The 14391-nt window shown below is 57.1% G+C and overlaps 1 protein-coding gene across 24 annotated transcripts in view; it reads left to right on the forward strand.

Moving 5' to 3' along the window:
• Positions 1 to 14391, forward strand: part of IQCE (IQ motif containing E) — a 36131-nt gene that overhangs the window by 4288 nt on the left and 17452 nt on the right. For 6 of the 24 annotated variants that reach the window (XM_069571298.1, XM_069571299.1, XM_069571305.1 and 3 more), the window contains 8 exons: positions 3206 to 3253; positions 4134 to 4179; positions 6750 to 6878; positions 7405 to 7539; positions 8938 to 9008; positions 11198 to 11311; positions 11410 to 11460; positions 13921 to 13991. In XM_069571298.1, the coding sequence (XP_069427399.1) occupies positions 3206 to 3253; positions 4134 to 4179; positions 6750 to 6878; positions 7405 to 7539; positions 8938 to 9008; positions 11198 to 11311; positions 11410 to 11460; positions 13921 to 13991 (665 nt within the window). The remainder of the gene's footprint in view (positions 1 to 3205; positions 3254 to 4133; positions 4180 to 6749; positions 6879 to 7404; positions 7540 to 8937; positions 9009 to 11197; positions 11312 to 11409; positions 11461 to 13920; positions 13992 to 14391) is intronic. The other 18 variants (XM_069571304.1, XM_069571300.1, XM_069571315.1 and 15 more) reach the window with 5 other exon arrangements.

Raw genomic sequence — 14391 nt, forward strand, 5'->3', positions numbered from 1 at the left:
GTTTCCCTGCTCAGACTTTTTTCTTTCTTTTGAAATCCTTTAGCCCAACTACCGTGGGGTTACCCTTAGGGCAGCAGAGGCCACGTGTTGGTCAGAGGTTGTCTCACCCGCTGGGCCAGATTTCTGCCGTTACTCCTTGCATATGTGTGCCCCTGCGTGTGTGTGTGTGCGTGTGTGTGCAGGCGGCTGTTGCCGTTCGGGGGTTTACAGCTTTGCCCACACACAGCCAGGAACCCGTGCGTGGTTCTCCCCCTCCGTCTCTCCTGAGGGCAGCCTCGGACGTGCCGTGGTCCCCCAGCCCTCCTGGGTATCTGCCTTCGTGTTCCTTTTTTACTTCGTTGGCCTGCTTCGGGCACGCAGCACACGGGATCTTAGCTCCCAGACCAGGGGTCGGGCCCGTGCCCCTGCAGTGGAAGCGCGCCGTCTTCAGCCCTGGACCGCCAGGGGAGTCCCCGTCAGTGGTTTTTAAGCCTGGCTCCCTGGGATCTGCTCTCGGGCCAGGGAGGTCCCCCGTTCCACCAGGGGTCGGTTACCACTGGGGCTCACACCCTCTGGTTGTCCTGGGTGCCGGGCCGGGCGGTTTCCACGTCTGCCCCGAGGCTGCACTGCGGCCCTTGCCCCCAGCCTCCCTGACCCTCAGGCCTGACTGCCGCCCCAGAAGGGCGCTGCTGGGCTCTTCGACCAGCGGCTGCTCTGCAGTGAGCTTTCTGCAGCCGTGACCCCAGAGCTGGGGGCCCGGGTGGAACTGTGCCATCAGTCCTCAGCACAGCTGCCATCCTGCCTCTTCTGGAGAAGGGCCCTTGGGCCCCGGCACGGCAGGGCAGCGGCGTCTCCCCCGAGCGGCTTCTGGACCAGCCCCTCCCTACACGGAGCCCCCGCCCCACAGACACAGGGGCTCTTAGCCTGCAGTGTCTGGGGAGGAGCTCACACCCTAAGCACCCAGCCCTGGGGTCTCGACTGCACCCGCCTGCCTGCAGGACCGCACTCTGGGGTCACTTCAGTCCTTGGGGAGCCAAGGGGCCTTGACTCTGGAGGCGCTTCCCTGACTTAGTAGATTTTCTGGAGTGAAAGATTCATTGATTATCTTCACTAATTGATGAAGATTGATTGCTTTGTGGGTTCTTCTGTTAGATGGTTGTTGGTTGATGAGCGGGCCTTCCAGGCTCCTCACCCCACCGTCCTGGGAGATGCCCCCTCTGTGAAGGCATCCCTGCCTCCCCTCCATTCACTGGGAATCAAAACCCTGTATGTTCCACCATCTCATTCTGGACACTATGTCTCTTCCCCCAGTGTCTTAGTTAATGTAGATTTAATGCTTTAAAATCCCAACGGGAGAACGTGTCCTCCTTGTCACTGAGGAAGCTGAGATGCGGAGGGGTCCGTGGCGCGACCAGCCTCGCGCAGCTGACGCGAGGCCACGTTGCTGCCCCAGGCCTTTTGGGACGCCCCCCCAGCGCACTGCCAGCCAGCCACCGCCCCGCAGAGTCCCTCGCGTGCGGTTTGCTTGCGGTCTCCTGTAGGAATCCGCTCAGGCTCCGGTCCTGCTTGCCGAGGAAGAGTGCATTGCCCTCGACCGCCAGCGCGCTCTTTTCCTTTCCGATACTGTGCGTGGCCCCTGCTGGAGGGGTGGGTCTTGGGCTGCTCGGTGAGCCCAGCGCTGAGAGTATTGTGCTTGTCTAGGTCCTTCGGCCAAACGAGGAGGGGCAGACTCGGGGGGCTGACGGGGGATGCGATGGAGGGGGTGAGCCCACCTGGGTTTGTTCACCACGCAGGCCATCTACTTCCCTTGTTGAAATTTCAGGTCCTTGAAAAGTCATCAGGGTTTTATTCAGAACAAAGAGCTGTGACGAGTGCTCACACGAGAAAGTGTTGCCGCTTTCCTGTGGGACTGTCGACAGCTCCCTTGGTGGCTGGCGGGCCTGTGCTGTGACGCTGCCCTGGTCCCCCTGCCTGAGTTTTCCACATCATTCTTGTGCAGTTTGTTAAATGAAGACTTTCCTCTGTAACTGTCATTTGCTACTTAAAAAAATTTTGTATTGGAGTATGGTTCCCGTACCTCGTTGGTGTTACTTTCTTCTGTGCAGTGAAGTGAATCAGCCAGACCTGTTCACACGTCCCCTCTTCTTTGGAGTTCCTTCCCATCTAGGTCACCACGGAGCCCCGAGTAGAATCCCCTGTGTTCCACAGTATACCTGTCATTTGCCATTTGCACCTCAGAATCCACCTGCCAATGCAGGAGACCTGGGTTCGATCCCTGGGTCGGGAAGCTCCCCCGGAGAAGGAAATGGCAGCCCACTCCAGTATCCTTGCCTGGAGAATCTCATGGACAGGGGAGCCTGGTGGCTGCAGTCCTTGGGGTCCCACTCCAGTATCCTTGCCTGGAGAATCTCATGGACAGGGGAGCCTGGCGGGCTACAGTCCTTGGGGTCGCAAGGAGTCGGGCACAGCTGAGAGACTAAACGATGATAGTGCAGGGAAAGGATTTGAAAAACTGTTCTGCTTTCCCCCGTTTTAGGATGTAAGCCTAAGTGCGTTAACACAGACACATCACCCACTGGGCAAGTTCCCTTTTCTCCGGGACGTGCTAGCCCTGGGGATAGTACCGATTTTGTTGTGCTCCCTGCGCCAGGTCTGATCGCTGGAGCCAGAGGCAGGAGCCTCTGTACAGGAAGACAGCGCCTGCGCTGGTGATGCGCTGATCACTCTCACCGGGGGGCAGTCGTAGGTTCCTTGTGCTCTGATGCAAAGACGGAGTGCTTTTATCAAGAACCATTCACGGGGGGAGGGATAACCTGGGAGCGTGAGATTAACGGACACTACTGTCTATGAGACAGAGAAAGAAACGGAGGTTTCCCGTATAGCGCAGGGATCTCCATTCAGTGTCCTGCAATAACCTATAATGGAAAAGGATCTTTTAAAGCAACTGTACTTCAATTTAAAAAAAAGAACTGTCTGTCGGTTCTGTGGAGATGCTGTTGCTGGACTGACAGGCCTGGAGCCGCCCCGCCAGCAGAGTTTGGCTTCGTGTCCCCACCGTCCCTTTGGATGCAGTGGACCGAACTGGCCGCCGCCCACTCCGAGTGATCTGTCCCCTCCTGCTGGACGCGGGGCTCTCCCCCGCAGCTCGGCCCAGCGGTTTCCACCTTGTGAGTGCGGCCGTGGGCCGAGCGGTGCCGACGGTTTCACTTTGCGTCTCTTCCTCCAGGGGGATGGCAGTCTGTCTGCGACCACCTTTGACTCTGACTCGGACACGGTGAGTGCAGCTGGGGGGCTGGCGCTCTGTTTACCCGCTGACTCCCGCGGGTCTCCCCACAGGCGCTGCGTTCAGGGCCAGATCACAGATTCCAGACGCCCTCGGTTGGATCTGAACCACTGAGACGATAGCTTTAAGACTTCTACAGAAGTCAGTTGTGAGCAGAGTGCGTTTGAGGCTGATGACAAGCTCCTAGCCTGCAGTCTGGTTTTGGCCTGCACGCCCCCAACCCCTGCCCCCAGCTCCCAAGCCCTGCGTGGAGGGGAGAGAGCAGAGCAGGGTGATGGAGGTGTGAGAAAGGGCCCAGTGCATTCCTGCCTCCCGCAGCTCTGAGGACTCCAGGGGGAGCACCCCGGTCCAGTCCGCGGTCTGAGGAGCAGGGCCTCCACAGAGAGTTTCCTCCTCAACACTCAGGACACGGCCGAAATGCTCCCTGGAGGGAGAGGGATCCAGGGATCCGAACCAGTCTCCCGGGATCTCAGTGTACTGAGCGAGATTTCCCGTTTGGAGTGAAGCAGTGGGTGAGGCCTGGGTGGTGCCCAGCTCCGCGTGTGGCCCAGGCTGTCGAGGGTGTCCTCCAGCCGGGCCAGCGCTGCCCCGCGCCCCCATCTCACATCTCACCTGTGGGCATCCCCCCACCTCCATCTCTGGGGCCTGCTGGCCACACGCTGTGTCAGGGGCGCCTCCCCTGGGCTGCCCGCTCCCGTGTCGGGGGCGCCTCCGCGCCTCCCTGCCCTCTGCTCGGACTCTGCTTGGTCTCTTGGTGTTGGCCGCTTAAACCACCGCCCACCCGCCTCCCCCATCCTGAGCACTCCTATGCTGCTTGGTTGGGGCCGTTCCAGCTGCCTGAGAAGGCTCAATCATCTCTTCTTTCTTTCAGAAAGCAAAAAAGAAAAGTTTCCACAAACCTCCACCCACATCCCTGAGTAAGTATGACCAGCTTGCCTCGGAAGGGGCTCTCAGAAGGCCTCCTTCCCGGGTGTCCTGGGAGGAGACTCAGCTGCGTCTGTCTTCTTTGGAGACTCACTGATGCACGCCCTTCTGCCCCTCGGCTCCGTCTCTTGCTGGGGCTCACTCCCGAGTCTTCGCCCTCCGCAGGCGTGCCTGTGGGCGGAGGCCCCATGGGGCAGAGGTCCTGAGCCCTCCCTGCACCACTGAGCCCCCAGCCCCAGGGCACAGCAATGGTCTCTTGTGATCTCGTTCCGAGCTGCTGGAGTGAGGGAAACACAGGATTTGTTCTTGAGACACAAAGAGTTCATCTGGGCGATATACTGAATTTTATGCTTCCCAAGGTCTTTGTGACCAATCACATCCTAGGTCAGCTTTCTTTTGCTGCTGCAAAGCCTGTGGCTTTGCCTGACTTTATTATATACTCACCGTCAAACATACTGTCTCACGTATGTGACGCAGTGAGAGGATACAAATGAACTGCCATATGAGCGCGAGAAGAGCATACGCAGGAAGATAAATTCCTGCAAAGGAAAGAGAGCATGTTTTGTAGCACAAGTGAATATAAGCATTCGAAACGCACCATCTAGCGAGCTTGACTGCAGAGCGGAGACAGAGGCACAGACGTAGAGAACAAGCGGACGGAAACCAAGGAGGGCTGGGGAGTGGGGTGAACCGGGGGTGGGCTGACATGCACGCTGCTGTGCATGGAGCAGGTGGCTGGAGAGGCCCGACCACGCAGCACAGGGAACTCCACCCAGCGCTCTGTGGTGACCTGTTTGGGAAGGAAATCCAAAAAAGAGGGACCATGCAGACACATGGGCTTCCCAGGTGGCGCTAGTGGTGAAGAACCCGTCTGCCAACGCAGGACACATAAGAGATGGCGGATTCTACCCCTGGGTGGGGAAGAGCCCCTGGAGGAGAGCGTGGAAACCCACTCCAGTGTTCTTGCCTGGAGAATCCCAAGGACAGAGGAGCCTGGCGGGCTGCAGTCCCCGGGGTCGCAGAGAGTCGGACACGACCGAGTGACTTAGCACTAGTACAGCCGATTCCCTTTGCTGTGCAGCAGAAACGAAACACAGCACGGTTAATTAGCAGTGCCTAAAGAAGGCCTGAGGTTATTGGTATTTCTCCCGGCAATCCTGATTCCAGTTTGTGCTTCCTCCAGCCCAGCGTTTCTCATGATGTACTCAGTTCAGTTCATTTAAGTTAAATAAGCAGGGTGACAATGTGCAGCCTTGACGTACTCCTTTTCCTGTTTGGAACCAGTCTGTTGTTCCATATCCAGTTCTAACTCCTAACGTTCCCTTAGTAAGTGTACGCCTGTCTGGTTTCCAAGCCACAACAGCAGGAATCCAGGCTGTCCCGTTCATTTCATAAATGTGTCTCTACTGCCCAGTACTGGCCATCTGATACAAAGAGCCAACTCATGGGCAAAGACCAGATGCTGGGAAAGGTTGAGGGCAGGAGGAGAAGGGGGTGGCAGAAGATGACATGGTTAGATGGCATCACTGACTCAGTGGACATGAATTTGAGCAAACACCAGGAGAGAGTGGAGGACAGGGAAGCCTGGCGGGCTACAGTCCATGGGGTCTCAAGGAGTCGGATGCGACTTAGCGACTGAACAACGACGGCCCGCTCCAGGTCTACGGGGTTTGTGGTCCCCGTGTGCTGAGGTTTCCGGGCCTCGCTGTGCTCCGAGGCGGCGAGGCTTCCGGCCCCTCAGCGTTCACTGTTTCTGCAGCGTCAGCCAGCAGCAGGAACCACCAGCTGCTTCTTCACAACTTTATCCATGGGCGTACTTGTTGTGGAATTCTCACTATTTATTGATGAACCCTGTACATTTAGGAGGGAAATGTCGTTTGTGGGGTTTTTTTACCTTCATGAATACGCACTTGAATGCATGTTTGAAGTTTGGAAGACCTTCCAAACACCCTGGGAGTGGCCACAGAGGTCCTGGGTGAGTGGGAACGCCTCAGGGCCCAATGTGTCTTTACTCCCACATCCTAAATGATAAAGGGGAATTTTCCATAAATTCCATAAGCCATGGAAAAATCTTAGACATTTTAAAGACTAAATACATTAGATTTAGAATCTCAGGACCTTCTACAGGTATAAATTACTTTGGTATTTAAGAAATATAAGCATGTTTTATGAGCAACTTGGTTTTGCATAAATTTGCACAATCTCTATATTTTACGTGAAGAAGCAAAATTCTGGATTAAAATATAATTTTAAAACCCTTCCTTTGTTTTGGTGAAAAAATAAAAAATGCCCTAGGGGGGGAAAATGGGAAATTAAATACTGCAATATTGGCACAACTTTAGGTTCATATTTTAAAATCAATTCCAGTTACTTCTTTACAATAAAACTTAAAAAGCAAATGTGAGAATATAAACATAGCCGTGTGTTTTGTTTTTGCCAGAATGTGCTCATCTGGGGCTGCTGTGAGTGTCTCGCTGTATCTACCATCTTTGTCTTTCTGAAGCACAGATGTTGTGGGGGCCACAGTGTTCTGCACCGCTAAACCCGTGTGTTGTCTTTCTAGAGTCACCTTATCACTCTAAACCGAGGAAGGTGGCCTCCTGGAGATCTCTGAGGACCGCGGTGAGCATGCCTCTCGGGGGCCGGATGTCCTTGACGCCCCAAAAGCTGTGTCTGGGAAGCTCCAAGCAAGGTACGCGGTCGCCCCTCGGAAATAGACCCCTCCTTTAAAAAAGGAAAAGAAATAGACCCGTCCTGCTCACGAGCAGCGCCTGGTCCCAGGTGCTGACAACACAGAGCTTTGAATATGCCTTGTCTGAACGGCTCCGTTTCTGACCTTGTCAAAGACGTGGCGCCTTGAGGTGTTTACTCCGAGTGTGTGCGACCTCTGACGTCTGCTCTGCGGGTCTCGGCCTGTCTGATCGGGGCTGGCAGTGGTGGGTCACAGACCCTCCTCCCAACGGCTTTGGGAGTCGTGTAAGCCGGTCAAGGTCACGCCGGCAGCTTGGAAGGGGATGTGCTGGGAGCATGCACAGCCTGGAAGTGGGCAGGCGCCCCAGGGAGGGCTTTGCTGATCTTGGGGCGGGTGGCTGAACGTTACTCACACACCACGGGTCCCGTGAGCTTCCTTCAACCCCCCGAGCCCGGTTACTAGAGGCAGCGCCATCCATCGTGTCTGCTCATACCTATCGCGTTAAAACCGTGCACATTCAAACCAGGCAGTCTGACCCCAGCCCAGACTTCAGACCTCACCTTGGAGTGTGCCTGGACCCACCCCCCCAGCAGCGCCCCCGACTTTGTGACCGAAGCCTTGAGAATGAAGAGGTCAAACCTCAGGCGTTCTGCCAGCCATGGTGAGCTCGCCGCGGTGACACAGCCGCGAGGCCGGGCATGGGGGCCGGGGGTGCTCTGCAGAGTGAGGGGCGGGCCCCGCGTAGGCGGCCGCCGAGCGTCCTGAGGACGGTGACCCTGAAGGTCCCTGCTGCCTCCTGGAGGGTGGCTTTCCTGCTGTGGAGGGAGACGTCATCCCTGGCTTCAGTGGTGCCTGCCTCCCAGAGTCACAGCGAAACGGGTTATATAAACGCTCTTAGAAGTGAAAGCTGCAAGGATAATGCTGCTGCCGCTAAGTCACTTCAGTCATGTCCGACTCTGTGCGACCCCGTAGACGGCAGCCCACCAGGCTCCCCCATCCCTGGGATTCTCTAGGCAGGAACACTGGAGTGGGTTGCCATTTCCTTCTCCAATGCATGAAAGTGAAAAGTGAAAGTCAAATTGCTCAGTCATATCTGACTCTTAGCGACCCCATAGACTGCAGCCTACCAGGCTACTCTATCCATGGGATTTTCCAGGCAAGAGTACTGGTGTGGGGTGCCATTGCCTTCTCCAGATGGCAAGGATAATAGCCCAAATCTCACAAAGCAGGGCCGGTTGGTGGTGTGCTCCTGTCTTCCTGTCCGGCCCGAGTCCACACGCCTCCTCCCCACCATCCACTGCCTTTCCGTCGGCCCCGTGGGAAGCCCCGAGAAGCCTTGTCCCGGCGCCCAGGCTGGTCCCCTTGCGGCTCTGCTGGCCGGCATTGCTGTTTCAGCCTTACGTGTTTTAGAGTCCCGTCCCCGTTAGGGACTGCGCTGAAGCAGAGTGCCCCGGGCACTGTGCCGACGTTGGGCGCAGGGCCGGGTGCTGGCATGTGCGCGATGATGTCACTGCGTTTGTTTTTGACTGTCTGTTTGCTGCTTCAAGTCCAAAGACGTGGCTTTTCTTTTCGACTCCCTCCTTTAATCCTTTTGTAGATGAATACATGGGATTCCCTGGTGGCTCAGAGAATCTGCCTGCCACTGCGGGAGACCCAGGTTCAATCAGGAAGATCCCTTGGAGAAGGGAATGACTACCCACTCCAGTATTTTTACTTGGAGAATCCCCTGGAGATTCTGGCGGGCTACCGTCCTTGGGATCGCAAAAGAGCTGGACACGACTTAGCGACTTAGCAGCAGCAGCTCTCCTTCAATCCTCTGAGTGTAATTAAGCCCTGTGTTCACATGGTTCAGTTTTCTTTTGCTGCTGCTTCCCAAATCAATACCTGTTTGGGTTTTCCTACTTCTGGGGAAAGACCATGATCAGGTTAAAAATGTTGAAACATATTTGCTCTTTTTTACTGTTTTGTTTTTTTTAAAGATAATTGTGTTAACCTCCAGGTTTCCCTAAGGTATAGTCCAGCGTCCCTTCTTTTCAGAGGGCTGTGTGTCTCCCTGCAGGTTACGTTCCGGGGAACCCCATCTACAGAGAGAAGGAGGACATGTATGACGAGATCATTGAGCTGAAGAAGGTAGGGTTCCCGCCCGTCCTCTGCGGCTGTTAACACGGGGAGGGCCCTCGGGAACGCAGATGGGAAGGCGGCACCTGTGCCGGGGTGTGTCCCGTGGGAAGAGCAGGGGTTGCGGGGTGACACCGAGTTTAAGCCCTGGCCGGGCGCCTGAGCAGCTGGGAGACGCTGGCTCCCAGAGGGCCACCGGCCAGCGGCAAGGGGACCTGGACAGCGGTCAGCCAGCGAGCTCTGGGTCTCCCTGGGGGGCGAGGCTATTTCCCGTCCCTTTGCGCCCGAGCCCTGGCATTAGGATGAGCCTTCCTTGGCTGTCGCTGTGACCGGTAACTTCCCGTCCTCGTTGCTCTCATGGTGTTTCACAGCTCTCACTGGCTCTGTCTCTACACGCCCGTGAGAGGTGATGGCCTTGAGGCTCAGAGAGCTTCGTAGTCTGTCCAGGGGTTACCACTAGCAGACCTAGGGTGTTCAAGGTCGCCTGCCTCCCAGGGCCATGGCTCCGTTTGCATAACCCACGCTGCCGCTCCCCAGAGCGCAAGCCGCCCCGAGATGAGGAGTGTCCCCCTCGTCCCCACCTGGTCCCCCCACGCCATGCCTGGCTCTGTGCACCACATAGCTCGTGGTGCCGCCCGGAGACTCGGGGGCCTTTCCCGTCCGTGACGCGGGTCTGTTCACAGTCTGCCGCCCCCCCCCACCCCCGCCAATAGAGCCAGGACCCATCTGGCACGAGGTCAAGCAGGCTGCTGGCGGCCGGCATGCCCAGAGCACTCGAGAGCCTGGAAGCCACCTTGGGCGAGGGTCCCTGTACACGACAGTCCCGCTGTAGGAGCTGCAGAGTCCTCACCCGGGAGGCGACTGAGAGCCCTGCGTCCTCGTGGTCGCGACACTCCGGGGGGAGCCTTCTCGGGGCCAGAAGCGGGTCTCTGGGTGGGATCACTGCCTTATTCCAAGTACGCAGGCCTCCTCTTCCCTTCCAAGGGGAGGGTTTATCTTCAGCACTCTGCTGCCCCGGGGGACAGGGGCACAGGGTGGTTTTTCTCTGGCAAGTGACATCTCAGTTTGCTGTTGAAAATGGGGAGGGGTGTAAGTGTAGTTTCATGGGGTTTTGTGAGGGTTCAACGCAGTAATCCACGAGAGGGCTTTAGCGCAGGGTTCTTAGCTGTGCTGAGCAGGGCGGGTATTCCTGGAAGCAGAATTCCCGTTATTGGATTCCTCGTCTTTCCCAGTGAACGGGCGTTAACTGATTAATTCACGAAACGGGCCCTGAGGGCCAGGTCTCTTTCCCGCCGGCTGCAGCCGCTGGCCAGCTTCGCCGGCTGCCCGCAGTGGGTGGACGCCCGACTGTCTCTCCAGTGGCTGGGCTGGGTCTGTTCTGATGCTCAGACTCTCTGCTGAGTACTGCGAGTCCCTTGACAGGACGTCTCCAAGACGACTGGCTAATTCGGGGGCAGGCTGTGCTGGAAGCTGGTCAGCTCCAGTGCTGGCTGACCCCATGGGCATTTCTGGACGAGGCTCACATGTGACTTCACCTGACACTTTCCCAGCCATGGGGTTGCACGGACCAGGAGAAAGTTTACTCAAGTGAGGCTGTTAGAAGTCCCCTCCCGTGAGCGTTTCCTCAAAGGACCACACATGTCTGGAGTAATAGGAAGGACATCATTTCAAAATACAGGATAGTTGTAAAAAGTGAATAAACTTAGTTTTATGAAAAATTGACAGTCTTCCTTCTAAATTCACTGCAGATGGGTGGGAGATTCACCCACAGATAAATGTGTGGGAACTGGCGCTCTGACCAGCTGAGCCTTAGTTGAGCATGAGTCTTGAGTAGACGTCAGCCTGTGACAGTTTGTGGCGTGAAGAACACTCCCACAGCGCCCCCAGGACTGCCGCTGGCCGTGCCATTTGTGTAGCAGCGCTCGTCTGTGGCGGGGGCACTGTTGGCATTTTAGGGGGCAGGGTTCCTGGTTGCCTGCGTTGCCCTGCACCTAACGGGGTGTCTGCCCCCCAGCCCCAGCCTCCATGGTAGCGTCCAGACCTGCCTCAACCTCCGCGCACGCAGAGCCCTGCTCAGGAACCAGGAGCTTTAACGCTCCTCTCCATCTCCGTGTTTCACCGGATGTCTGTGTGTGCATGGCGTGTGTGTGTGTGTGTGTGTGTGTGTGTGTGTGTGTGTGTGTGGTCCTTCTTTCCTTCAGTCACTAAACGTGCAAAAGAGTGATGTGGACCTGATGAGAACAAAGCTTCGGCGCCTTGAAGAGGAAAACAGCAGAAAGGACCGGCAGATAGAGCAGCTTCTGGACGCGTCCCGAGTAAGTGCGGGGCCGGGACGCGGGGCCGGACACAGGCGTTCCCCCGGCGGGGGAGGCCCAGCGCACCTTGTCTTCATCTCTCAATCTGCTTACCACAGGGCCCAGATTTTGTTCGGACTCTGGCAGAGAAAAGGCCTGATACTGGCTGGGTGAGTATAATCCCCAGCAGCACAGCTACTCTGTCCACTGAAATCTTACCTCCAAAACGGCCTTTCGAGGCAGGCCTTCTCTCTGAAGCACTCAGAGCAGAGGAGGAGCAGGTGGGCGGAAGGCCTTCCTGAAACCCTCCTCCAGGGAGCGGTGGGGCTTACGCGACGACACCGCGGGGGCCTTAGAGGGAGCAGGAGGCGGGCTGAGCAGGCTGAGCGCAAGGGCGCAGAGACGCAGGAGAAGGCGTTCACGGCAGGGACTTGCCCCGCCACGCCTCAGAGGACACGTCGGGCCCAACACACGCTGCTGATTCAAGAAGGAACCAAAGCGGGAGTAGGGTTAGGGCCTTAGGCACACGCAGACCCTTCTTGTGCGCCACGCAACAGCGCATAACACGTTGAACAGAACAGAATTGTGGGAAATGGAGCCGCTGGCGCTGTTAACGCTGTGGGAGCAGGCTGCCGCAGTCGGAGAAAAGTGAGTCAGTAGAGGTCACCTGAGCCGAGGAAGGACGTTTCAGAAATACCTGAGATGCGATTCACTTCTGAGACTCTTGACACAAAGTCACGTTACTGACGTGATAAATGGGTTTGATAAGGTGAAATTTGTAGTGAAAACCCACACGACTGCGATTGGAAATGTGTCCGTATAAAGAGCGGGGGGACATGACTGGTCAGCAAAACAGCTTATCCAGGGGATGCAAAGAGTCTGCACCCATGTGTAAAGAAGGGAAGCCGCGTGCGCCCGGCTCTGCCTGGGACAGCTCAGAGGAACTGCGCACAGGCTCGAGAAAACCCCATGTTGCCTGACGGCGGCTCAGCAAACTCCATGCGGTTTTCACAGGTACGGAATCTCGGTGACCATGTTGCAGTCGGAATTTCAGTCCCCATGTTTAAAATCAGGAAACTCAGGTTAAGAGATGTGTCCCAAATCGGGTTCACGGTGAGTGGCCGTCGGCTCTGCAGGCTGGGGTGTCGTGGCCGCGCGAGCCGCCATTCCTGCCCCTTGGCTCACCACTTGTCCCGTGATGCTGGTTTGTGGTTTTTTGTTTTTTGTTTTTTTTAATCTTTTGGCTGCACCAGGCAGCATGTGGGATCTTAGTTCCCCGACCAGGGCTCCAACCCGTGCCCCCTGCGTTGGGAGCAGAGTGTTAGCCGCCGGACCGCCAGGAGAGTCCTGATGATGCTCTCTTTAGGATTATGTCTTGAGAAAAAAAAATCCAGCACGAAAGGCTGTTTGCACAAGGATATTTCTAGCTGCCCAGTTTGGGAGGGGAGACTGAGGAGGAGCCATTCAGATTAGCATACCGCTGTTTTGATCCTCAGAATTGTTTTTTTTTTGTTACTGCACCTTGAGGCTGTGGGATGTTAGTTCCCTGACCAGGGATGGAACCTATGTTCCCTGCAGTGGAAGCACAGAGTCCTAACCACTGGACCGCCGGGTAATTCTGGGGTTTTCTTCTTTCTTTCTTTAATTAAAGTTGATTAAAAGTAGAAATTCCAGGTCATAGGTATGTGCCAGTTTCGCCCTGCTGCCCTTTGCCAGATCACCCTTCAAAGTGGCTGTGACTGAACATTTCTGCTTGAATCACGTGCCTTCCAGAAACCCCTGCCCTTGTGCACAGGGAGGGCTGGCTGGGGTTTCTGTGAGAGCAGTAGTGGGTTATGAACTCTGTGTCCACCGGTAGCAGAACAGGCAGCTGCACTGCACGCTCCTGCCCTGGAGGAACGACGCAGGTCTGTAGGAGCAACGAGTTAGGCTCCGCGGCGGTTTGTGAGGAGAGCACAGTGCAGATGGTGTGCGTGGGGTTACCGTTTACGTGAGCAGCGGAACGCCGCTCTCCAGAGGTCTGGAGAGTGAACACGTTACGCTGGTAACGGCAGTTAGTTGACAGGGGTAAAAGCGCAAAGGGTAAGTGTGCCCAGGTGTTGCTAGTACAACTGAAAATCACTTTAAAATCCAGTTGAAAAGTGTTTGACTGTTCAAAAAGGCAAGGGAAGTCCTGTCAGGAATGCAGGGTGTCATCTCCCAAAGCGCTGAGTGAGCAGGGAGCAGGAAGCTCTGAGGCAGAGGGGCCTCCCCGGGACCCCAGTCCAGCCGCCCGGGGGAGCGTGCTAGGGATGGGGCTGCCCTGGGCTGCTGGGCTTGGGGCGTCCGTGCCTGGTGACTGAGGCGGTGCGTGTCCCATCCCTCGTCCCGAGGGTGGCTGTGGACTGCGTGGGGTGGGGCTGGCGCCCTTTGAGGAGGGGGAGCACCCTGTTCCCGCCCCCCCTGCCCCCTGCTCCAAGTCTAGAAGAGACGCCGGCGATCGAATGGGGGGGACATCCCAGGGAGTGGGCAGCGGACCCCGCCCCAGGCCGGGCATAGGGCCAGCTGCATCTCCGTGCGGCGCAGGGGGCCCTGGCCGTGGAGGCTGGGGGTGGTCCCCGGTCAGCTTGACAGGCGTGGTCCCCCGGCAGGTGATCAGCGGGCTGAAGCAGAGGGTCCTCAGGCTGGAGCAGCAGTGCAAGGAGAAGGACAGCGCCATCAGGTACGGGGCCGGGGGGCCGGGGGCCGGGGGGCCGGGGGGCCGGGGGGCCCTGCCCGGGGCCAGCTGGGTGCGCGCACCCATCCCGCCCCTCCCCTGCCCACGTCCTGGCCTCGCTTGCCACCGAAGCTTGAGCAGTGGCCTCCTCCAGACACCACCGAGGAGCAATGCTCTCCTCCCCTCTCTCTCCTCGCTCCCGTTTCTTGGAAGAAGCGCCTTCTCTCCTGACCTCCTGTGATCACGTCTCGTCTCCAGGGTTGACTTCTTGGACTAGACCCAGGCTCTTGCCGCCTGGGCACCTCCCCAGGCTGCCTCTCACCATTCCGCACAGTCCTGTGCTGTTTTTAGAGCAGCTACAGATTTCTTTCCTGCTCTTTCATCCCAGAGGGGAGCCTTTCCTGGT

This window comes from Ovis canadensis, chromosome 24 (genome assembly GCF_042477335.2).
Source record: "Ovis canadensis isolate MfBH-ARS-UI-01 breed Bighorn chromosome 24, ARS-UI_OviCan_v2, whole genome shotgun sequence".
NCBI lineage: Eukaryota > Metazoa > Chordata > Mammalia > Artiodactyla > Bovidae > Ovis > Ovis canadensis.